Source organism: Pristis pectinata, chromosome 14 (genome assembly GCF_009764475.1).
Source record: "Pristis pectinata isolate sPriPec2 chromosome 14, sPriPec2.1.pri, whole genome shotgun sequence".
In the NCBI taxonomy this organism is placed as follows: domain Eukaryota; kingdom Metazoa; phylum Chordata; class Chondrichthyes; order Rhinopristiformes; family Pristidae; genus Pristis; species Pristis pectinata.
The window spans coordinates 37,271,116-37,297,851 of record NC_067418.1 but is presented as its reverse complement, the minus strand read 5'-3'; the positions used below and the strand labels follow the sequence as shown (position 1 = coordinate 37,297,851).

Below are 26,736 nucleotides of genomic sequence, written 5' to 3'. Positions count from 1 at the left end.
TCTCACCTCTTTAATGTCTATTTAACAAGGCGAAATGCAGTCGTAAAAAAATCCCTAGTCACACTTAACGCCCGACAGAGTGTAGATTCAAATATCGCAGCCTGGACCCAAGTAACGAAACAGTGTGGGAGAATGCTGTGACCTTCAAAGTAAGCGGGGATACTGAGGTTGAGCTCGACTTGCACAAATCTCTTTGCTAATACTTTAAATCCAGTAGAATCGCGATGGCAATGGGCCAGAGTCGGGGAAATGAGATTGTTCCAGATTTGGACGAATTTCTGGCGAATCTTTTATGATCATCGGACTACCGATTCTTCTGTTGGTTAAGTACAACCGTGTTGAGAATTTGGTATTTGCCGTTACGCGAATTTGCATGGAGGATTCCGATCTTGTCTGGTCCATCCAAAACTCTCCCCTTTCGAGTCCTGTCAAAGCGCCTGTTGGCGGATTACACGGTCGCAATATTTCAAGACCACTGCGACCCAAAGAACTTCTCCAAACCCCGGAAATTCTCACTCTTGGACATCAAGTAGATGAGCCCGAGTTGGACAATTCAGATCTAAAGGAGGACGATAAGGCTGCCAGAACCGACCGCCCGGACACTGCTGTGCGGGAAGAAGGAGGGAAAGCGGCCCTATAATGAACTAACCACGGGCAGTAGGGGATCCAGGTCGCGCCCCGTAACCTGCCTTGAGGTGTTGTGAATTCTGAATACTTATCCTAAAAGTGTAATCGGTTACTAGACTCAGATAACTTCAATAACTACAATTTTATATCGAACACCTCACCATTTATCACCAACTTCCTAACTTTTCTCAGCCTATTCCCAGCTAAACGCGTTAACTGAAACGTCTTTGCAGACCGCTTCCGATGTATTGACGCATAACGCAAAGAAAATCTTCCCCTCTCAGATATATTGCTATTCCGGGAGTAGTTTTAGAAATTACACTAAACATATAACCCGTTTCACGTGTGTTCCCTTGGTTCCCTGCCCCTCCTCTCTGCACTCAGCATTATACTGTTCTGCATGCTCGCTCTACTCTCTGGCCCTTCCACCCTCCTCTCTGGACTATCCCACTCGGTATACATTTCTCCTGGCGTACATTCCTCCTTCAGCTTGGCTGCAATGAGTGCCCAGCTGGCAATATCTGCCCACTTCAAGGAACCGTTGAGTACAGAGTCGGCAAAGCGCATTCCCCCTTTTATCTATCTTGACGAACGTCCCAAAAATAGTTTCAAATCCTTTCCATTCAAATAGTGGGATTGTGTTGCAGGCAACAACTGACGCATTCACCTGACGTAGGGACAACAACACGACTAACCTCGTTATTTAGATGTTTCTCGTCCAAGTTGGAGTTCATGGATTCAAAGGATCGTCCTCTCCTGGGTCCCTCGTTCTTGTAGGAGTACATGTCGCCAAGATCCGAGGTGTTTTCTATCAGTCTCTGGGACGCTCCTGTCGGGTCCCCGAGCTCTGGTCTATCTGATACTGCGCCCACGCTGCTGTCCTGCCCTACACTCTGCTTCTCCTGCTACTCTCACCACTCGGCTGCCCCTGTGCCCTGCTGCCTCCTTCTGCTCTCCTCTCCGCTGCTACGCTCTGCTATTTATATATGTCTTGGGAACCGGTGCTTCACCGCCCCACCTCTCCAACTCCTCTTAATCTCCAAGGAAAAAGCAAACAAGGAAATAAAAGGATTCGCGTCATTCACTCACACAGCATCCACACCTCCCAAACAGGCGGCGCCGAGAAGATGGGCTGCAATCGGTGGGGGGAACAACATGCGCAATTACCACCGTCCGCGTCTCATCCTTTTCTGTTGAATTTACAATCTGGGGGAAACGACAAACTGTTGTTGCTGGATGATGTTACAGCTAAAAAAAAAGCCAGCAAGCAAACAACGGATCCGTGTCACTTGTTGCAATGAAAGGGAGAGGTTAGATGGAAGTGGGGAAGAGTGCAGAGTTTGTAGAACATAGATCTCTGGGTCCACGCACAGCAACAACCCTGGGCTCCAGGAACTCAACACCAGGATGTCAATATGAAGAGTAAAATGATCGACGATTAGTTCAGTGCACGTAACTAACTGGTGTTTAACGACATGTTAGCAATTACAAAATTCAGTTCACAGAAAGGTTTTCGTTAAAGACTATTACCTTGCAGTGAGTGCAAACAAGTAACTCTCCGCTCTGCAAATTAATCGGCACTGAACGAAATACTGTAATTATTGCCTGAAATCAGTATGGCCCGTGCCTCTCTAACACCGTCTCTTGGTTACTTTCCTCTTCATTCCCTTTCCGCATTTACATCTCGTTCAGTCTCACTTTTCAGTTTTTATCTATTTTCCTACGTCCTTGGCTTTCTGTTTTTCTTTCACTTTGCATCTATGTTTTCTTCTCTGCGCTTCGTTTATTTTTTCCCGTCTTAACAATTTTCTGCCACTTTATTCCATATAATTTTCCATTCATCTTTCCCTCTCCCTTTTCTATCGGCTTCTTAACCACCCCCCCCCCCCCCCCAGTTCCATGCCTGTCCTTGCTGAATTTGTGTTATTGTCACTGTCAGTCACCGTCTTTCAATCTGCCCACTTATTTCGTTTCCTTCACTATCTTCCATATTTCCCCTCTACTGCTCCTGTTGCTTCTCTGAACCCTTTTCGTTGTTTGATACTTTTGACTTTGTCTTTATATCCCTTCCATTTCTTATTGTTGCTGCATCTGTTTGTTTCTCTGCCATTTGTCTCCTTCTCGCTTAACAAGTTTCTGCTTCTCCCCCCGCCCCTCCCTCCCGCCCCGCCAAGTCTCTTGGTTCCCTCTTCCACCCGTCTATCGAGCTGTATCTATCACCAGCGTTCTTTTTTGTTGCAGTTTCTTTCTCTCCGAGTTCGGTAAATTGTTAACCATGTGGCGTTCCTTACATAATCATTAAAAAACCCGACGCAAAGATTAGATCAAAAGGTTTCCCAGTGCCCGCACCCAGGTATTCTAATCGTTCTATTCACCAATACGATAATAACAACTCCGAGAACAAACTGAAAGGGCAACTTTCCTTCCCTGTTATACAAATGTGTGGTCATTTCAGAATGACTCGTATATATTAGACCTCAGAGACCAGGACCTGGGGAAAGCGGTTCGGTTTTCCAAAAGGCTGTCACTGGTCATCGTTCTGCGCATTTAGAAAATAGACTCCTTGATCTTGTTTCTTTCCTGCTCTCACCGATTTTCTCCCAATACATAATAACGAAACAGAGGGATCTAGTCAACCAAGCACTCAGCCTATATCATCGCAACTTGAAATGCAAATACCTTTTAAAATGACCACAATTATAACCAAGATGCAAGGATCCGGGCCGAAAGGGTCACAACTATTGCAACACACTGGGGGAAATGCCGAGCTCAATTCAAATGGAAAATCTCACCTAATACAGACTCAGTGGAAACGTCAAAAATGTAATTAAAATAGAAAGATCCCAATTGTGGTAAATTGAATGGAAAGAATGGAAGTATGTCAAATGAGAATTTCCCAACCATGGGGCGACACAGACACCAGCTAGTTGAGCTGCGAATCACAGCTTCAGCGACTCGGGTTCAATCCTGACCTCCGGCGTTGTCTGTGTAAAGTCTTCACGTTCTCGACTTCACCGCGTGCGTTTCCCCCCGTTCTCTTAAGATGTACTGGCAGATCAACTGGCCACCGTAAATTACCCCCGATGTAGGTGGGTGGCGGGAGTTGATAGGCAGTTCAGAGACGGCAGGTTACAGGGAAATAAGTGGCTGATGGAACTGATAAGAATGTTCGGGAGCCAGCAGTGTCATCGGGCCGAATGGCCTCCACAATACCTTGGCACCACTGGCTTTATGGATTGTTTTTGTTGATCACCCAATTTTGTTATTTGGAAAGATTTTTTTTAAATCCGGTGAGACAGTTGTAGTCTGTGTTTAATTACTGAACGAGTAAACCAGGTGTCACCTTATTTAACAGAGGTCGGACTTCATTGCTAAACACCCGTCCTGTTGTTGCCACTGAAATGAAACCACGCCATTTCCGCTGCTGTTATGTTAATGCATATTACCGCGATGGAATAATCTCAAATCACCACGTTATTCGCGCTGAAAGGAAAACATGCAACTTCATCATCACTACTGCATCGGAAAAATCCGGACCCAAAGATGCCACAGAAGCGAGAAGTTCACCTCACGTTAAGTCCACGTTACAAAAGCGTCCTGGTGTTGTAAATGAAATTAAAGTGCCCCATACTATTATTGAGATATCCCAGGGTATTTTCAAAGGCAAAGATCCTATTCATTATTGTTACCTTAATAGAAAGATGTAGGGAGTCAGTTCCTCTCCTCGGCCCTTCATGTGCACTTATTTTCAAAGGCCAACATAGAAAGGGGTGCAGAGATCCATGGGATTTGGTGTCTATCCATATAGCACGTCAGCACACAAGTGGCCACAGATTAAGGAGAGTAAGAGAAGCAACAGAAGATAGCAATGTGTTTTCATAGAATGATAGGACATGCCAAAATATGATGTGTAACATTTGACAGGGTTGCAGCCAGAAGGCAGCTTTCTATTGGTAACAACTTTTTCTAGACACAAAAATCATTACCAGTTCTCTCTGCAATTTCCCTGTTCCCTGCAATAAATCAAAATCCCCAACATTTGTAATGGTTACAAAAAACAAGAGTGTAGATGCCAGTAATCTGAAATAAAAATAGAAATACTGGGAATAGCATGTTCGCAGTTTGTGAAGTGGGGCTGGTATTGAGACAGCTGTGGGAACAGAAGGGACAGCCAAAGCTTTAATTCATGGGGATCAAGGACTGGTTAGGTTGGGTCGGGGGGGGGGGGGGGGGGGGGGGAGTCATGATCAAGATAAGATATCTTTATTAGTCACATGTACATCGAAACACACAGTGAAATCCATCTTTTGTGTAGAGTGTTCTGGGGGCAGCCCGCAAGTGTCGCCACGCTTCCGGTGCCAACATAGCGTGCCCACAACTTCCTAACCCGTACGTCTTTGGAATGTGGGAGGAAACCAGAGCACCCGGAGGAAACGCACACAGACATGGGGAGAACATTGTCAAGGTTAGGGCCATGAAAGAATCATGGAGGGAGTTGGGACTGCAATCTATTTGGAATGTAGTGCTAAGGAACCTGAAGGAAACCCACAGTGAGGGGTAAGGAGAATACACAGTGGATCTACCTATCTGAGGTGACCAATGCTGGAATCCATGGCTCAATCTGGTCAGGCAACTTCCCTTTAAGTTATTATGAAACAGGCCATAAATGCATTGTGAAGACATGCTTCTGCATTCATGTCTGCAGTTTGTAGGCTTCACATGTGTAAATTAATTTTGTGGAAGTGGCATCAAAATAGGCATTGAATGTTGTTTGGCACCATAGAACATGCATGGGGTCCTGTGTTCATAAGTGTGACGTGAAACTGATTTGAGATCACTGCAGTGAGCACCACATCACTTTCCATGATTTGATTTTGATTAAACTGCATTGCATCATATACGTTAATTTTGTGCTGTGTTATTTCTCAGGCACAGATCTTTTAATTGCACATTTGCCATCCTCGTCTCACAGGATCACAAGTAGGAAGGTAGTTAGTAATGATGTATTTAGCTCAATTTAATTCATCCACACAGAAAGGTGCTTCTGCTCTTCCACTGCAGGATGTATTGTACAGTTAATGATTTCCAGGAGGGTATGCTCCAGAAAGTTTTACAGCTGCCATTTGTTGAAGCTGACTTCCTAATTTCAATGTCCGCTTCTTCTGTCATACCCAACCAATAGGAAGAGGAAAAATATCTTCATAACCACTTACTGACAATCACTCTTTGCCCAAAAGTTGTCATGATCCTGCTCACCTAATCAAACTTGTATCTCAGAGATGATATGAGTGAGTAAAATGTATTGGATAGAAGAGAAAGATACAAGATGGCAGCGCACTGCCATTTGTGCATCTCTGCCCCTTGTTATAAACTGCTCTTTCCTATGGATGTAGAAGAATAGATTGATTATCTGACAGTGCATCCACACCCTGAACCTATGTTCTGCTAGGGTGTGGAGAGGTCTGAATGCTGCAAGTGAAGGTCATGTTATGAGTCTAAGTACAAGTTGCCTTCGGGTAAAGATGGTCCTAGTATACAAGGGAAAATCTGGAAAGTGTACAATGTAGACAAGGTTCTTGTGGATACTCAGTGCTTCACCTAATGTACACCTTGACTCCCTCTAATATCCACAGTCAGTACAGCTGGGAAAACAAATAACATGCTGGAAAATAAATGCTGGAATCTGAAGCAAAAACAGAAATGCTGGAAGAACTCGGCAAGTCAAGCAACATCTGTGGAAAGAGAAAGCAGTCAATGTTTTGCATCAGCAGTTCCAAGGAAGGGGTGCTGACCCGAAATGGTGACTGGTTTCTCTGAATTCTTCCAACGCTTCTGTTTCAGATACAGCTGGGCCAGTGTTTGCTGACTATGATATGGTTGATGGGCACAGCTATGATAAAATTGTTTCTGGTGTTGGCCTCCTAACAAAACGTATTTGGCCAGAACATATTTCTTCTGCCAAGCCATCCACACTGATCTACATGGTAAGAACACATTTACCTGTTGCTGATGGGTGCCAACACTGCCTGAGGCTGTCCAGATGCTAGTGGTGAGGTCCTGCATGTATAAGGCCAATATATCAAGGGGAGGGGAGGGGAGAAGACTTAGAACAAGTCCCACCCACATACAACAGCTGAACAAAACCATGACAGCTGACGATGCCATATCCCTAGCTTAGCTGGTTTTCAAGCCTGTCAAAGACTATGTTTCTGAGTAAATAAAACTGACATAAATGAAGTACTTAGGGCAGTTTTAAACAAATGGAAATATTTAAAAAGTTCAATTCATTCAAAAAGCTGTAAATGACCTAATACTTACCCTTTTCCCTTGCATCTGTTCTCCACAGTTCAGTTGGCAGGTTTCCCAGTGTAAGTGCTGGGCAACTGTAGGATGTTCGCACTTCACAGCTGCATTCCACAAGCAGTGGAGCATAGTCAGCAAAACTCCAGCAAAGAGTGGGCAGCAGGTTTGTGATTTCTGCAATTGCACAGGAATCCCATACCTGATTACATCATACAGAGAACTTCTGGGTATCCCATGCAGAACTGCTGGCATTTTCCAGCAAGATCCAACCCAATAGCTTAGCATTTATAACCAATAAATGTGCATAGAGCAAGGCAACAATGTTCCAAAGCACAAGGGAGCCAGACTGCCTGTTAAATACCGATTAAATATTAAATAGTAGTATAAAGACAAAGCTGAAGCAAATCCTAACCACCTTTGATTGGCACAAAGCTCTTTCTTATCCATTTGCTCAATGGCCTCCAACCCCATTAGTTAAATTGCTTGCTGACTACAGCAGCTAATGTATTGCAGGTTGTCCAGCCTGCCAGTGTGAAATCCTTGTAAATAGTTATACATAAACTATTGTCATTTGAAGAGGAAGAAGAACAACTGGAACATTTGGAGATAAAACAATGGGTACTCTAATAAGAAAGATCCAATGCAAAAGGATGAGAGGGAATTTTCATGCACTTATTAGAGTCGTATGGTGAGTTGTGATAAAGCATTCCAGCTTTGCATGAGTGAAAGGAGAGCTAATCCTTTGGGTGCCAGCAGAGGTAACTTTAGGTATCAGGAGGTGAATTAATTGAGAAACTGGATTGGCCGTTTCAAAGTTCCAAACGTTAAGAATGCAAGCTTGCTGGTTGTTTGTGCGTATATGGCCAAATTGGAGTTCCATTCCTTCCTCATTTATCTCAAGGGCCAAAGCATGTCTGAGCACAGTAAACATGACAGGAATTGTCCAACTTGAATGACATGACTCTGCCCCGCAAATATTGTCATTTTTTTTTCCCAATGCCAGCTAATCAAATAAAATCTCAAGGCTAACTTTATGAAAAAATGCTGCTCTTCTATGGAGTACTTTGTGCTTTATTCTGTGACTCTCACATCAATATATTAGCAAAAATAAATAGAAGCTGTGTCTCCATAAATAGAATCCCAATCTTTAAAGGTATAGCAAAACCATAAATGGAATTTTTGTAATTAACCCAACCCACAGTATCCAATTTTTTGGCCAGATTGCCAAAGTGTCTTCCTTGATTTGTCAGATCGCTTTAGTAATTTTTCTTCTTTGACAGTCACTTGAGATTGAGGATGACTTACCTCCACTGGGAAGTGGAAGGTGCCTGTGTGCGATTTCTTTTAACCTGGGACAGCCATTGCACAACCAGCTTCTACATGGCCTTGACAGAGCAAGGTCCTGGTCTAATGCCAAGGAGGTCCAAGACAATAGGAGTCCATAATCTGACTACGAACACAGGTACACAATTTTGTACACATTTTCTCAGCCCCCTTCCCTCTACCCCCGACCCTGATCCCCTCCTTCTGTCTCACCTCCTTTCTAGTTTGCCCATTCCCTCTTCTTTACCTTTTTGATTCCTATGCACCTACTCCACTCCTGCTGCTCCCCAATCTCCAGCTGCCAGCTGCCCTTCTAAGAGTGAGGCACTGAGGTTCTCCAACTACCAATTGCACACCCCTCAACCCTGCACATGCCCAAACCCTGCAGTTGCACCACCCAGAACCTGCAGCCTAACCAAGGACCCAACAGGAGACTGGGTCCCAACAGGAGACTTCCCAATGGATGGGGTGGATTCATCCTGCAGGAGGGGGTGCATCTTATCCATCAGAAACAATGATTCTAGGTCCAGGGGTGGGCACTTGCTTTCTGCAACAAAGAATATGCAAATAGTAGCCTAACGCCTCTCAGTCATGGGACGAATGAAAACACTCACCATCTTGTATATCACTTGAAGCCATCTTGGTTGTTTTTGAACTTCGGAAACTGGAAAATTAAGCATTCTATTAAAATATGGTTTACGCTATAAAATAGTGAAATTAATTTACAGCAATAAATGGATAAATTAATATGACAACATAAATCGTATTTGTTTTTAGTAATTCTGCATTACTATTTTCACAGTATGAAAAACAAACAAGGTTTCTCAATATAAATACTCAACATTAAACCAACCTTTAGAACACCCCTTTTTATATCTGGCATTCGCTGTTCGAGACTATAGAGTTTCTGACTTTCCCTTATCCTTGACAGCTTCAGACATGATACAAGTTCTCTGAAAATAAAACAACAATGTCCTTTAAAGATACCCTGGAATAAAGGAGATTAAAATCAGTATTTCTCTAACTCAGATAGAGCTGAACTTATACATTTAAAAATAGGAAATGAATTTTAGATGGATCTTCTATGAAGGGAATTTCCATTTTATACCTATTATGTTCTTGTAAGTGTTTTGTATTGCTTTATTCTATAGTTCTTATCAACCACTGAACAATACGAGTAGGACTAAAGTGAATAGGAAATGTTTTCCTCTCTGGATAAGGATGAACTACTGAATCAATAGTAACCTAGTTCAGTATTGAGTCTTCTATTAACATCTAAAAAATATAGAATGTTTTCAAGAAGTTGTGCACATCTTTTTTTCTGTAGCTAATTTCACACCAGTGTAGATTTAGCGAAGTACTGAAGGTCCGAGGGGCACACTGATTAGTTTGGAATTACAGTGCTGCCCTAGCTTATGCTGAGGTAAAGCTATGACTCTGTAGAAGACTCTCTCCTCCCTCTTCTTGTATTTAAACTTTGCTCAATAACTTGCATGCACAAAGCCTATTTCTAATTTCCATTGCCCTTCTCATGTGCGTATGAGTATTCTGAACCTTTATGTTGTTGTGGAAAGAAAAACAACTTCTCTCAACAGTGACACTATTCACTGGACCATGCACTTTATCCAGCACCTACTTAAGTGCTAGAGAATGGCAATGAGGAAAATACTGATGAAAATTCCTTCCCGCTACTTATACTTGCTTCAGAGATTCTTCTCTCCATAATTAATCATCAGTTGACCTTCTACACTGAGACAGTCACTATTCCACCACCCAATCCCCACCCATCACCATATCTCACCTTCACCCTTTACTCATTGTCCAATACTCATGTATTCCTAACACGACTATTCAGAACTAGAAAATATTGCTTCCATCCATAAGGCTACTGTCACAGGTCACGATCTTCACACTCTACTTCTCAATACCCATAAGCTTTTTTAAGTTGATGTAGCTGCATATAGAAACACTCCTTCCTCTTCTATGTTGGAGTCCATGTCTGTTGGTCCTACCATTGGGACCATAAAGATGACCACAGTGCAGATATAATTTGTTTCTTTAAATGTCTTATGCATCTTATAAATCTTATGCATTTATACATTAAAGCCCTTAATATGATTAATCTTTTCTCATAACTTGGTAGCTCTGTTCTCCAAGTTAACTTATTAACTTTTACCCCTATTTATAGACCCTGAAGGTGAGGACATGGGCAGCTCCCATATGCAGCATATCCACATTTGACACATTTCATTTATCACTTACTCCTCATTCTACTCCAAATTTAAATCATGATACAAAAGATATTATTACACTGGAAAGTGTAACAGGAATTAGAAACTCAAGACAAATTGCCTGGTGCACCCCACACCTCAAGTTGTATTCACACCTCATTAAGATGGATCTGCTGTCCAGCAGTTATTGCATTAGAGCACACTCACAACCTTAGTGGAAAGGCTTTAGAAAATAAGGAGTTGAGTAATTAAGTACCTGGTCAAGGTCAGTTTCTTAGCAATGATGATCCCTGGGATGTTGATGGTGAAGGACCTGCCAATGGTAATGCCATTGAATGTCAAGGGGAAATTGTTGGATTATTCTTGCTGGAGATGGTCATTGCCTTGTACTCTGTGCAAGTAATGTAATTTGCTATCATATCTGCCCAGGTCAGAATGTTGTCAAGGTCAGGATAAGAGATTTTCAACTATAACATTGCAACCAGATCATGCACCTTCAGGTACTTTAGCTTAATGCATTAAATAAATTGCTGTAAAACAATAAGAAGGTAAACCCTCTCGCAGACAGGATTAAGTGAGGCTAATTCCAAACCTGGCCATTCCTAATTCATTCTAATGATTGCTGATGCAAGTTCACTGAGAGTTGTTATTCTATTTTAGGGAAGTGCCAACCTTGAAGACACCACAGCTATTCAGTGAATATGGTCTCAGAATTTATTCGAGGGGCAAGATACCAAATCTCTGTCACATTTCAGAAGTTTTGGTGCTTCAATTGGTGTCCTGTGAGATGAAAAATAACCACATTCCTCTCTTTCTAGAACAATTGCAATATTAGCATACAAAGCTATTTATGTGCTAGTGTGTCAGAGAATGTCAAAGGCATTAATCTATTTCAAATAATGCACTTGTATGCTAATACCAGTGCAATACACTCCATGTGTCTTCCTTTCTGGGTTTTTTTTGCTCCTTCTCTTCCTCTGTATGTTATTTTTCTCTGTCCCCACTTCGTTCTACTCCTAAGTAGTTTCTTCTTGCCATCCCCAGCATCAGAGAAGCCAGTCTTTAGCCAATTCAATTCACTGATATCAAAAACAGTGAACAGCACTGTATACAGCAAATCCAATGGGACCAAACAACTACCCAGCTGTAGTACTGAAGGCCTGTGCTCCAGAATTGGCTGCACTTCTAGCTAAGCCATCTGCCCACCCCACCTCCCTTTCCTATCAGGTTCCATCATCTGCAGCCCTTTGTTACCTTCACCTATCACCTATCACCTCCCAGCCTCTGTAGTTATTTCCACTCTTCCCTCCTCCATCTGCCTGTCACTCCTCCTCACCTGGTTCCACCTTGTCAGCTCTTGCTCCAGCCCTTCCTCTCATCTCCCCCTCTGTCTTTTGGTCCAGATGAAGGGTCTCGACCTGAAACATCAACTGTCCATTTCCCTCCACAGATGGTGCCTGACCCAGAGTTTCTACAGCTGCTTGGTCTTTGCACTGATTCTCAAAGTTTAACTTATTCTATCTGTATATGTGCTGTGAGCCTAACATTTTCATAATGCCTTTGTACTGATGGAATAGTTTTCTTAAGTTTTTAGCTTTGTTCCATTATCTTTGAAATATAAGAGGTCAAAATACAAAACAATTAGATAAAATGACATGTATGAAGATGAAAATGAGAAGAGAAAATATTGTTCTAATTATACACCTGTTGTAGTTTTGTGTTCTCTATTCTATTTTACAATTTTCTGATATTCTGTTGGGTTCAATAGTATTATTTACATAAACAATCTGTGTATCGGATATTTGTCCTCAGACCTTACCGTTAAACATGTAATATTATAGTGGCTGTGCTTATTAAGCTGCTTCTAAAATTCCATTCCATTGAAGCCAATGCAATTAAATTCAGGAGGTATTCCATCCTGCCAAATTTCTAGGTATGTATTGGATAACCAAGTCTGTGACAACAAAACCTTCAGTTGTAGGAACTAGATTTTGCTGTCTTTATGTATCCGCAATTGTGCTTTTCCACTCTTTTAATAGGTGTTACTGAGGTAAGCTCCAGATTGATGCAATTAAAAATCAAAAAGTCAATTTTATTGTAATAGAGTAACAATCTTCATGACATACCATTTTTCATAACATTTATGCATGGTAATCTATAAAACAACAAAGCAAAATAAGAAGCATTGTTGAAGGGACAAATACTCACTTTGTTGTTTTTCTTTCTGGTCCAGTCCCAGTTCAAATCTAATTCCCAGCCTTGATCTTGACCTATTTCTCACAGCAGCTGTTACAACTGACCTCAGATTTGTTCTTTTTGTGGCTTTCCAAGACAAAATGTTTGGCAATTGGCCACTAGCTCATTCCCTGTCCAGTGTTGGCCTAGAGATGCCAACTGCTACAACCTTCCCTGAAATTATTTTCTGCAAATGTCAGAAGACTGAAACATTGCAATCTCTAAAGTGTAAAATGGCTCCTGGAGTTTCCTTTTTTAACAAACTTTCATTTTATGAGACCACCTGAAGCAAATCTGCATGTGAATTGTGTCCCTGTCAAATTGCTGTCTTGTGAATCTAACCACCTCAAAGTATGTTTCAAAACAAATCACACCCAAGTCCTCCTCCTGTTATAAAATAGTTATAAAATCCAGAAGCACTTTGACTGATAAAGTGAATTAAAACAAGAGAATATGGATAAACTTGGGATTGCAGGGTCAGGGTGGGTGGAGGAGAGCGGGACAGTCATTTGTGTTGTGTTTAGAGAAATAATGCTATGTACCTATATCTATGAGATTTTCATTTCCAATGTGATGAGGCAGGCAGAAGTTACACATATTTGGTGAAACGTGTATATGTAATTACTCCCCAAATTTTAATTTGATTTTCTTTGTTGGATATTGATAGAAAAATCTCTGAAACAATTCAATAGGAAGCAAGGAAAGAATGACGGAAGGGTCTCTAGCCTTTTTCAACCAGCTTCAAGGGAAGCAGGTGGACGTGGGGTGAATGATGGAAAACTAAGGGTAAAATGAGCGACAACAAAGCAAGACAACAATAGGAAATTGGACTGTGGATTGTTCAAGGGGAATAGTAATGAAACTGCAGTAATTGGAGGAATAAGGAGTGGGGACTTGAACAGCTAGATGTCCAAATCCAAACGTAGAGCATCATTGAGGTCAACTTTCCCTACCAAACGCTTGGTCACCTCTCACCCAAATAGAATAAAGCAAAAAGCTGATAGTGAAGCAGAAGACAAAAGAAAAGTTAAGAAGCAAAATAAAAGGAAAAGACAGTGAGAAACTGTAAAACAAAGACATAAATATCAGGTAAGTGAGAGTCAATATTTTCTGCTTTGCTACACAAAAAGTTGCAGGATATAAATTATAAAGTAAAATATTAAAATTATAGATGCAAATGCATGTGCTCTCGATATTTCTCATTATAATTTACTATTGCCACATTTATAGTGAAAACATGTTTCACTGTAATTAAGTTCTTCCAGAAAAGGCATTTTTAGTGCAAATATAAAAAAAAGTAGAATCCATGACTCCAAAGGGGAGATTTGCAATGTACTGAGATGATTACCTTTGTGTCTAACCTCACTTCACCCGAAAAATACATGCAATCTTTATCCCCATGTAGATTGTTAGGGAGAATCTGCAAGTGCTGTGGTAAACCTTTTGTGACCCTTCGTCAGAAGCGGGAAGGAGACAAAAGAAGCTTGTTATGCATTTCTGGTCACTCTGTCCTTCAAGTTAACAATCTGCATTGTCCATCCATAAAATAATCCAACCTTTGCTATTACTTTCATCAGTAGCCAGCTCACTGTAACAAGTGCTGGTTGGAAGCACCTTGAATACTGTTCCAAAAAGGACTGTCCTCATCCTTCCTAAAAGAAAACCAATGACCTCTTAGGTGATGAGCTCAAGCTTTACTCAACTCAAGAGAGAGAAAGAGAGAGAGAGAGAGAGAGAGAGGAGACACTGGCAAAGTGAAGTTTAAAAATGGTAGAAGAGCAGAATTTTCTCAAATATTACATGTACAGCAGGATTTAATGAACAAAATCACAAAGGAAAGGGACACAAGCCTCCACATACGTATATATCTAAATAAGATACTTTGTTGTACTGTATATTATTCCTTATTGTTGCCTCACTGTATTTTTGATGCTACATTGCTAATAAAACATCAATGCCTGTAGCATCTCACTAATTCTGGAAGGGTCTTTTCATCTTATGTCCCACATTGTATGGAACATGCCTCGCTGAATTTTTTTCATGTGCTTTTTTTTATAGCTTGGAAGCCCCTCTGGTAAAGAAACAACTCTGGTGAAAGGATCATTTCAGTCACCTTTTCTTCCAATGCTTCTGCTTCCTCCTTCTTAACAGTAGGTGGCTAGCCATGACCTTTTCATCCTTCAGTGACTGAGTTGGCTGCATCATACAAAAAAGCACAACACCTGCCCTGGTTTACTCACTCATGTTTGCTGTTGTAATATGAACACATTCAGAGGACAATAAACAATTACTACGTAGCTTTTAATAGGCTCCTGTTTGTCTCAATTACATTGTAAAGTCAACACAACCCAGTTCAGATAGATTTCACAATTCTGAAACATCCAGATGAGTTAAATAAACGAGGAAAAAATGTCACTGCCGGTGTGATGGGATTAAGTAAATTACTGTTTTAAAAAAAATATAGAATAAGCTTAATTTATCCAAATAACCTTTGCAGAAGCATCAGAAATGATGAATGTTCAATACTTTACACAGCCATACTTCATTCTCATTAATCATCCATGCACTCTACCACAGTCAGGCTATGTTTGTATTACTTTATTCATTATGTCGATACATTTGTTACACAGGTTGGACTAATCAATGTCACAAATATCCTTTGTACCGTTTCAGAATGATTTCTAATCATTAATGCTAAAACAAACACCATATAATGTGAATGTTGTCATAAATTAAAAATTCAAAGAAGTAACTTTAATCCAATTTTATTGGTCTACAAACTTGCTCATAGCCTAGCTTCAAGCTGGTATTCTCATTCATAAATTTACATCAGTGCAATTCCCGCCTGTCTCACTGTGCTACTGGTTGTCACTTATCAATATTTTTATATCAATGTTATTCTTCATCCACATTTGTAACCTGCCTGTTTTATGTAGCATGTCTTCTGATCTGTCAACTTGGTTTACTAGCAGCGCTGCTGCTGATGTCTGACACTAGCTTCCCTATCATCTTTCTTCACCAGCCCAAAAAAATTACCTTGCATATCCAAATCCAAGCCATCTCTCCTGTATTTATAGTCACAGTCATTCTGCACAGAAACAAGCCTTTGGCCCACCACATCCATGCAAATCATCTAGCACCTATTTACATTAAGCTTACACTGATCCCATCTTTTATTCTTCCCACAATTCCATCAACCCCTTAGATTCTACCACTCATCTACTCGCTAGAGGTAATTTACAGTGCACATTAAACTGTCAAACCTCATCTTTGGGATGAAGAAGGAACAGAGTACCCAAGGGAACCTGATGTGATCACAGGGAGAATGTGCAAACTCCATACAGACAGCACAGGAGGTCAGGATTGAATTCAGGTTGCTGGAGCCGTGAGGCAGCAGTTCTACTAGCTGTGCCAGTGCCACCCCAAGTTTAGCTTGAAAATGTGTTCAGAACTATGATGCTTGGTTGTAAACTGTTAAATCTCTAACTTCTTCCAGTCCTCTTGAATTATTATCAACCTAAAACTAAGGCTGGAACTTACTTAGAAATGGTGGCAGTTCCCCAGTAAACCATTGGCTTTCTGAATGTGCTCCAACATAGAAGTCCCATGGAATCATGCAGCAGAGCACAGATGTTTATACCAGAGAATTTACTGACTTAACTTGCACCAGGTTAGACTTTGAGCAGGAGCAATCTGATTCATTTGAATGTAGTGGTACAGTTGTACAGTTGTAAGGCACAGAGCAGGTATGAGGTAATTTACTTTTTTTTAAAAATGAAGTTATTGACAATTTTAATGGCTTAATTTTGTGTTTTTTAAAATTAATTGTTCGATTGATTTTTAATAGACTTTGACTGTCAGAATCAGTTGATTTATCAAGACTATTGATTTCAATAGTATAAGACAGGACCTGGTGGAAGTTGACTGGGAGCAGCTGCTAGAGGGAAAAACAACATTTAATAAGTGGGAGCAATTGAAGGCAGGATAGCAGGAGCTCAGAGTCAGCATGTGCCTGGAAGGGTAAAAAGCAAACGTCAGGGAATCTTGGTTAACAAAGGAAATAGAAGGTTTGATCAAGAAAAAGGAAGCACATGTCAGGCATAGGCAATTGGTATCAAACGTGTCCTTTTCAGCTTATAGAGGATATCGGAGAGAAATTAAGAAAAAAAAGGGGCAAAAGGTGGGCAAATAGGGACCATGAAATAATTTTGGCAAGTGGGATTAAAGAGAACTCCAAAACCTTTTATAGGTATATTAAAAGCAAGATGCTAGCTAGGGAAATAATAGGTCCCCTCAGAAACCAACAGGGAAATTTCTGTGTGGAGCCAGGGGATACGAGATGGGTGCTAAATGAATACATCTCATCAGTATTCACCAGGGAGAAGGATGTAGAGGATGAAGGGTTAGGGGAGGGGCACACTGATATTCTGGAACATGTTCGTATCAGGAAGGAGGAATGGCTAAAGATATTGACATACCTTAAGGTGGATAAATCCCCAGGGCATGACAGGATGCTATGGGAAGCTTTGAAGGTGATTGCTGGGCTCTGACAGATTTTTTACATCTTCATTAGCGTCAGGTGATGTTCCAGATTACCGCAGGATAGCAAATATTGTTTCCTTATTTAAAAAAGGCTGTAGGGATAAGCCAGGAAGCTACTACTGGTAAGCCTTACATCAGTGGTAGGGACATTTCTGGAAAAAATTCTAAAGGACAGTATTTATGTTCACTTGGAAAGTCAGAGACTGATTGGGGGGAGTCAGCATGAACGTGCAGGGAAAATCCTGTCACATAAATCTGATTGAGTTTCCTGAGGAGGTAACTAAGAAAATTGATGAAGGCAGGGTGGTATTCATGGCATACATGAACTTCAGCAAGTTTGTTGACAAGGTCCTGCATGGTAGAGTGGAACATGTTAAGACACAAGGGATCTGAGGTATGCTGGTAAACTGGATCCAAAATTGACTAGGTGATAGAAGGCAGAGTGTGTATATGACTTGGATGAGAACACAGGTGGTCTTATTATTAAGTTTACTGAACACATGAAAATTGATGGAGTCATAGATAACAAAGAAGGTTGTGAAAGGATATAGAGGGATATAGAAGATCTGCAAGGCTGGGTGAAATGGTGGCTGATAGAATTTAGTATAGACAAGAATGAGGTGGTGCATTTTGGGATGTCAAATACTGGCAAGACATTAAGTGGCAGGGACCTTAGGAGTGTTGATGTACAGAGAGATCTTGACATGCAAGTTCATAGTTCCCTGGAAATAGAGGCTCAGATGCATAGGATAGTGAAGAAGGCATTTGGCATACTTGCCTACATAGGCTGGGGCACTGAGAATAAGAGTTAGGACATCATATTACAGTATTACAGGTGTACAAAACATTGGTTAGGTCACATTTGGAGTACTATGTACAGTTCTGGTTGCCACTCTACAGGAAGATTGTGCTGACCTTTGAAAGAGTGCAGAAGAGGTTCACCGAGATGTTGCCTGGAATGAAGGGCCTTAGTTACAAGAGGAGATAGGATAAACTGGGTTTGTTCTCACTGGCACAGGAGGGGTGAATTTATGTAGGTTCATAAGATTATGAGGGGCATAGATAGGTTAGGTAGTCAGAGTCTTTTCCCCAGCATATGGGAGTCTAAAACTAGAGGACATAGGTTTAAGGTGAGAGGGGAGAAATTTAATGGAGTTCTGAGGGGCAAGTTTCTCCAAACTTAGGGTGACTGTTATATGGAACACGTTGCTTGAGATGGTGGTAGTGGCAGATACAATTACAAGATTTAAAAGGCATTTGGACAGGTACTTGGATAGTAAAGGAGCAGAGGGACACAAGCCTAATGCAAATAGGATTAGTGTAGACAGGTATCATGGCTGGCATGGATGAGTTGGACTGAAGGGCCTATTCCTGTGCTGTACAGCTCTCTCACTCAATGGACAGGGTTTGTTCTGGCCAGCACACAAGTGATACCATTTAATTGTGCAAGGCCCTACAATGCAGAACACCTCACCATTTTGGATCCAGGTCTGACTTACCAATAAGTCAACATGAGAGATTTGCAAAAGATAACTATGCACATTTTTCTGTATGTCAGTTGCATTTGCAAGCAGCACACTGATGGCAACAACTTCTGGCCCATTAACTCTTTTTCTTCCTCTACAGATTCTGCTCATCTTGCTGAGTGTTCCCAGTATTTTCTGTTTTTATTTTATGAAATGAACTTAAATTTGTTTTTATAGAATGTTCCCAGCTATTCATTTACACGTTCCATTTTCTTTGAGAATTGCACTCCTCTCCTGGACAATGAAAGTATACCAAAAACATTCCTTTGTATGCCTTATCTTTAAGTGACATTTAGAGCATACATTACCACCACTGCTTTCTTTAATGCAACTATACTCAAAAATTCCCCAAACTCTAGCTACCTCTACCAGACAAATTCCTATGGAAGGCATCTTCTACATAAACATTGATAGTGCCTCATCAATTCCATAGCTTGAAGGCTCAGCCCACCATCCATTAACCCAAATAGCAAGAACCCTTTACAGAATGCAGGCTGGTACAACTCCCTAGATAGTCACACATCCTACTGTGCAGAAGGAACAGTGTGACTAGAGAAACCATGGAACATAATCCCAATCTAAATGGTTAATTGTAATTAGCAGCAGCCTAGAAAATCATTCTTGAAGACCTCAAGCATTAAAAAAAAAACAATTTCATAGAAGAAGCCATATCAAGATTATCGTGGAGCGGGGAAGGAAAGAATAATTCAGCTTCACTGATCCATCCACAGATTAGCGTGATTCCACGACAAACAGGAATGGCACATGAATGGGATTTGTTCATTGTACAATCCTGGGGCAAAGATCAGATATATTTGTTCGGTTCAGCAGGAGCACAATCTTAAAAGACATGAATGGATTGTTGTTCTTCTCCTGTTTCATGTACGTCAACATACATCCACCCACAGAAACATACCAATAAATGAGATTTAATAAAATTCACACTTGTATTTGTAATCCAGTAACAATTTTTGAAATTACAATGGATGGTCCCCTGGTTCACGTTGTGTGGTCCTGAGCTTTTAGGAACAGGGAAGACCATTATTCGATTCTTACCTAGGCTGAATTCTTTTTAAAATTCAATAAATGGATTCATTTCCTCAAGCAGAAGAATGAAAATGAATTAACCAGGTTTCCATTTCTGATTATTGTCCAGCGTGATGTTGCCAGAAGTGGCTATATAATTACATATGCACAATGAAGGCATGATAAAACAAATTTGTGATGTTCCCTCATACTGTAATATCTTACCAAAATCATGGATAACTAATCTCACAGATGATCAGGGACTTTGGAAAAGCAGTCTTGGACTCCAGCTTCAAGATCTTCACAATGTTGTCCTACCAATACCTGCTGACTTTGTTGATAAAATGCTCCCTCTTCAGGAATCTCTCCACCTGAGAAAACCGAGATGCTGCAGTCCAGTTTCCAGGATGTCCTGTGTCTGCTCAGAGTGGAGAACAGGTAGGACCTCAGCAAATAGGAATATTTCATGTTTGTATCCCAGGCTCTATGCACAAAAGGTGGCCATCACTCAAACTTTCTCTGCTTAAAGAAGTTGGGAGGAGAACCTGTAATTATACCCAACTGTTTGGACATACATTCATAGCAGAGTTCTAATCAGTAGGTTAGTGAGGTTTCAATTAGATTGGGAACTATGTGTATCTGTCCTCTCTCTGTGGTCTTTTCAAGTAATGGATCATAATCTTCATATTGATCTTCCTCTTCTCAGGCAATCCCTTGGGATCGAGGTTAACTTGCTTCCACTCTGACATTCTGGGTTCTGAGCCAGCTAATGAAACCAATGTGGGAACTGCAAACTTTTCAAAAGATACTAACCTATGGGTGTACATTAGAGCCAATCTAATGAAGACCAATATCAATCAAGTATACATAGTACTAAGTAGTGGAATCACACAGACCTTTACCGCAGTAATAAACATACGAGTACAAAAAAGGGCTGAAAAATTCTGCCTAATTTCCCGCAGATAATAAGATGCTTAAGTAAAAAGATGTTACACTGACTGGCAAAGGAACACACTGGCTGAGAAGCACTTTGCATCAGAAATGTGTGCAGCTGAACAATTCCAAGCAGGCTTTGTGCTTTTAATAAGATGTGTAAGTACAGCTCATGCTTAGTCATCCACTGCCTGAACCTCTCCTGAGAGCAGCTGAGAACACTTCAAATGACACAGATAAAGAGGCTCCACTTCTCCCCATACACCCAATTCAGGCGCAGCTTCTTTGATTTAAGGGCATTGTAATGCCCCGAGCTACCCCGATAGGCTGTTTCGAAATCCAGCCATTTTCTAAAAAAGGCTCTGTGTTTCTGTAAAAGAGATTCAAAGCAGATTAATCCTTCCTCACACATTACACATCCAACCTAACCAATGTCTTTGTTGTGACATGCTATTAGTATTTACACATGATATGGAACACAGGGTACATGGAGTGAGTATGAGGCACACTTCCTGGATAATAAAGTACAAGATATAGGAGAGCAGAGGTTGAAAGAGTAAAAAAACAGAAGCGTGTTTCTGAATTTTAATCGCAATTAGCCATCATTATTTGTTAATGAATCATTCCAAATTCCATTTCTTTCCCCTCTTTTACTGAAGGTACTGATTCACGGTGGAGTAAGGCACTGGTTTATTTCAGGCAGATGGTTGTTGTTGAATAGACCATATGACCACTGGTAGATTTTTCAACAATCAGGACATTACAACTGAATTTAATACCATTCCAATGACCACACATCACGCCAAGCCAAACTCTCATTCACCCCATTTCTCTGCTTGCAATCAGTTGCCAGAGTAGGATTCAAGTGGAATTAAAGATGGGAGTGAAGCTTTTTGCAGACTTAGCAAGCCCATGCGTAAATATATTCTGTTTTCGAAGTTTGTACACAAACTGGCTCCAGTGTGTACAATGTTAAAAGATCAAATACAATTCAGCTAATACTTAATTGCCTGCTAATCGCCTTTGGACTTTGAAAATTGTAATAATATAAATGCAAGTCTTGATTTTCTCACCTGCTCCTCCTCCAATCACTTGGCCCGACTTATGGAGAACTCTGGGCTTCCCTTATCCCTCAAAAGGGTCACTCCCAACGTATTGTTATACCACTCAGGACTAGCCACTCGATCCTGCAAAAATCTGTGCCTTATTACAGAAACAGTGGATAGGAGCTGGAGTGCTGGAGGAGGATGGAGGAAGGTGGGAGGATCCAAGCCTGCATCAGCAACCACAGACATCTCAACCCATGCATAGAATGGATCCAGTTGGTGTGCATGTGCAGTCTTTCCCAGGACCACAAGCCAGAGCTTCTAGCTCCCTCAGGCTTCCTCTTACAAATTTACCGTGGCTTTAGATGACCACTCTACCTGTTTTACTTTATCTTTTATTTGAAACATTGTAGTCTTCATTGTTCTCTGTTTAATGATCTTCAACCTTGAGTTTCAATGTTTTTTTTGTTTAAAAGCAATCTCTTTCTCGGCTTTGTGCTGCTTCCACCAGAGGATGCACCACACCTGGGTTCAGCGCAAGTGTAATTAACTTTCATTCAATGTATGATAAAAGCACTTTGCTTGTTACCAGTGTCTCTGTAGCCTTTCAGGCCTAAACAGGCATAGGCACTCTTCAATGCAGAATAGTTTTAATTAACGGTGTCTCTTTCATCTCTGAACAAACCGTGAAATAGCAGCTAAGGAGAACAGCTCAAACCTCAAATCACTCAACCAATTAGTTAGAAACCATAGAAGAGAACCACACAGAATAGAGATCCTAGACCAGTCTAATTTACACTAGCAAGATTACAGTGAATTTCATAGAAGATAGGTATAGATGGCTAACTGTGTCCTTTATTCCTCAAAGTAGTATATGCATATAATAGGTTTCCAGAAGGTCTATAGATGTGATGCAGTGGCTATTAATCCAGAAAATGACAGGCCTGCAACATCTTTGCTGTCTTTTCTCTGCTTCCATACTTGCTTAAAGACCATTATATCTGTATTGTCTACCTGCCCCTAACAATAGGTCGCTAAAATAAAAAAAAGATAGATTTGTCATCAGCAGCAAGCATTGTTAACTCAAAGAGGACTGCAAAAAATGCCTATTTATATCAGGTGACCTTCCTGGTGCAAATTTGCAGATCACTAATATTTCTCAAGGTTATGGGATATGCTAAGTAATAAAAATAATGAAACATATATTCTATTCTTGAGTCATTTTTATACCACGACTTCAGTTAAATTTTATTTAAATTAGTTTTATAGTTTTATGCATGTTAATATATTTCGATGAAAATCATTAGTATTATAATCCTTTCTTCCATTTAATTTCCCATTTCAAAACAAAAGTTGCAAAGAACAGTAGGCTGCATACACAGAACATTGACAGCTGCATAGGATTCAGTATAGTGTGGGAGGGTAGGTTATAGGGTTGAGTCGAGGATAGATGTCTTTATATATGTGTTAACTTTTTTATTTTCAAAGTGCACCTTTATGACAGCCTGAAGATTACCCATTACAATTTACGAGGCTCAAAATTCACTTAATATGTACCTGAGCTTCGATGCCTGTCAAACAAAGTGAAGTTTAAATGTTAACATTCATTAAATGGTGAGTCATCAATGTCAATCTATTGACAATTAGATTAGTCCAGCTGCAATTCAACCTAAGCACTAATATGGTCCTTATCTTTTTGAAGCATTATTTGAATGGTTATGAGTTTGCTCATTCATTTTATTGTGACAGGCCTTCAAAAGGTCATGAAATAGTTTAATCAAGTTATCAGGTACACATCAAAGAATCAAACCATTCTGGGTGATGGATTTGATTTACAGCAATATCAGAGCCTCCCAGAGAAACTGGGTCACAAAATCTTTGCAAATCCTTTTGCAGAACTGCTTTGGCTGGAAATTTCTGATGGAACTGTGAATTATGAAATCACTAGTCTAAGGCAGACTACTGTTTTCTTCCAGCCGTATTACAGTGTTTCACCACATCTGATTCCATAGAGTCATACAGCACAGAAATGGGCCCAACTGGTCCATACCGACCAAGATTCCCATCTAAGCTAGTCCCATTTGCCCGCGTTGGCCCATATCCCTCTAAACCTTTGCTCTCCAAGTCCCTGTCCAAGTACCTTTTAAATGTTGTTAATGTACTTGCCTCAACCACTTCCTCTGGCAGCTCATTCCATATACTAACCACCCTCTGGGTGAAAAAGTTGCCCCTCAGGTTCCTATTAAATCTCTCCCCTCTCACCTTAAACCTAGGCCCTCTTGTTCTTGATTCCCCAACCATGGGAAAAAGACTGTGTGCATTCACCCTATCTATGCCCCTCACAATTTTATGCACCTCTGTAAGGTCACCCCTCATCCTCCTACGCTCCAGTGAAAAGTCCCAACCTGCTCAACCTGTCTCCATGACTCAGTCTCTCGAGACCCAGCAACATCCTCATAAATTTCCTCTGCACTCTTTCCAGCTTAATGGTAGCTTTCCTAAAGCAGGTTGACCAAAACGGAACACAATATTCCAAATGCAGTCTTAGCAACGTCTTGTACAACTGCAACATAACATCCCAATTTCTATACTCAGTGCCCTGACTGATGAAGGTCAGCATGCCAAATCCTTCTTCACCACCCTGTCTACCTGCAACACTACTTTTAGGGAATCATGTACTTGTACTGCTTGGTCCCTGTTCTACAACACTCCCCAGGGCCCTACTGTTCACTGTGAAAGTCCTACCCTCATTTGTCTTCCCAAAATGCAACACCTCACATTTACCTGAATTAAACTTCATTTGCTATTCCTCAGTCCACTTACCTAGCTGATCAAGATCCCTCTAAATCCCGCTAACCATCTTCACTGTCAACAACAACACTTGTTTTAGTGTCATCTGCAAACTTACTAACCATGCCTTGTACATTCTCATGCAAACCATTGATATAGATGATAAAAAGCAATGGGCCTAGCACCAAGCCCTGCAGAACATCTTTAGTCACAGGCCTCCAGTCTGAAAAACAACCTTCCACCATCACCCTCTGCATCCTACCATCAAGCCAATTGTGTATCCAACTAGCTAGCTCTGCCTGGATCCCATTCAATCTAACTTTCCATAGCAGCCTACCATGTGGAACCTGATTAAAGGCCTTAACTGAAGACCATATAGAGTACGTCTATTGCCCTGCCCTTCTTGGTTACTTCTTCTCACTCTAGTTTGAGGCATGATCTCCCATGCACAATGCTGTGCTGACTATCCCTAAATCAACCCATCTTTCCAAATGCTTATATCTTATTCCTCAGAATCCCCTCTAGTAACTTACCTAGCACAGATATTAGGCTTACTGGTCTATAGTTCCCAGGTTTTTCTTTGCAACCCTTCTTAAATAAAGGCACAACATTAGCCACCCTCCAGTATTCCAGCACTTCACCTGTTGCTAATGATGATGTGTGCATCTCAGTTATGTCTCCCACAATTTCTTCTCTAGCTTTTTGGACATACCTGGAGATTTATGTACTTTCATACATTTAAGGCATCCAGTACCTCCTCTGCTATAATGCAGATTATCCCCAAGATATCCCCATTGACTATCTCAATAGTTAATACGTCAATTGAGAGGAACATAAAAGTAGTCCCATTATGACTTTAAGTACATCAAACAGAATAATATTGTGTATCAACAACAAATTAGATCCATTTTTACTGTTTTCTGCTCCACTAGCAATTCTACATCATCTATAGCCTCAGATGAAGGATCCATTTAAGGATAAGGGGTTACATGAGATGCAGAGATTTGGAATGGGAGGGGGTGGTTGCCAGAGGATGCAGCTGCGGAAGTACGGGCCATATTAGTTGAAAATGACAGACTCACTAAAAGGCTGAGAGATCACAAAAATATTGGTTTCTCTGAAAATGTTCCAAAAATTTTCAACCTCAACCTTCTGACTATTGCGTCCACTTCGTGTTCAATAGTCCACCTGTTACTGAAGATTATTTGACTATTCCAACAGATAATGGTCTTACTATGAGAGAGTTCTTCACAACCTCTTTTGAGAGGTTGCATAGATGGCTGGGATAACAGTAGCATGTGCTCTGGCAACATCTTCCAGGGCAGAGAAAAGATTGGTCAAATCTCACGTGCAGTGAAGAAAGTAAGTAAACAGTTGTAATAAATCACTGGGATTACTGACTAAATTACTGCTTGGGGTTCAGTTACCATGCGGGATAGCAGGGAATGTGTACAGTGAAGAACTTTAGATTAGCGAGTATTAACAACTAGTTGCAAGCAGTAAAAATTTTGCTTAATGATGAACACTCTCTCTTCAACCTGTCAATCCTTAAAAGGCTTAGAGATCACAAAAATACTGATCCAGTCTTCTCTGAAAATGTTCCAAAAAACTTTCAATCTCAATCTTCTGACTATTGCGTCCACTGCACGTTCAACAGTCCACCTGCTACTAAAGATCATTTGACTATTCCAATCCACTCTTGAACCCCTATCCATAATTTTATGTAAACAAGCAAACTTTTGAATTTTTATTCTGTATTCTGTTTAACATTAACTGCTGCTCACCTGTTACCCTTGTCCTCATGAACTACACTGGCTCCTGGTTCTCTACAACTCAAATTTAAAGTTCTCAAATATATATTTAAAACACTCTCTAGCTTCACTCTCATCATCTTGGTCATCTACAGTGCTAAAACATCATCCAAAATCTTCCTTTCAGTACAATTTTGGTCTACCACTTTTTGCTCTTTATCCAACATTTACAGCTATTCCTTACTCTGTCAAGGTCAAACATTGAAATTTGAGAATCCCTCTGCATCCTCGCATCTACTATAAGGACTACTTCTTTAAGCAAGTCTTCAATCACTCATACTAATATTTTGTCCATTCTCCATTTTCTTTATTTTTATTCATTGAGGAGTTGTGGCTGATTCTA

The 26,736-nt window shown here is 40.7% G+C and overlaps 1 protein-coding gene across 3 annotated transcripts in view; it reads right to left on the bottom strand.

The window, feature by feature from the left end:
* The window catches only part of LOC127577625 (tryptophan 5-hydroxylase 1), a 68,630-nt gene that overhangs the window by 25,762 nt on the left and 16,132 nt on the right, over positions 1-26,736 (bottom strand). Inside the window, exons 2-3 of one of the 3 annotated variants that reach the window (XM_052028933.1) lie at positions 9,107-9,206; positions 8,868-8,917 (exon numbers count right to left, since the gene is read on the bottom strand). The exons of 1 other annotated variant lie outside the window; for it this stretch is intronic. In XM_052028933.1, the coding sequence (XP_051884893.1) occupies positions 8,868-8,870 (3 nt within the window). In that variant the 5' untranslated portion in view covers positions 8,871-8,917; positions 9,107-9,206. Of the gene's footprint in view, positions 1-1,322; positions 1,808-8,867; positions 8,918-9,106; positions 9,207-26,736 lie in introns of those variants that run through there. One more of the 3 variants, XM_052028931.1, reaches the window with a different exon arrangement.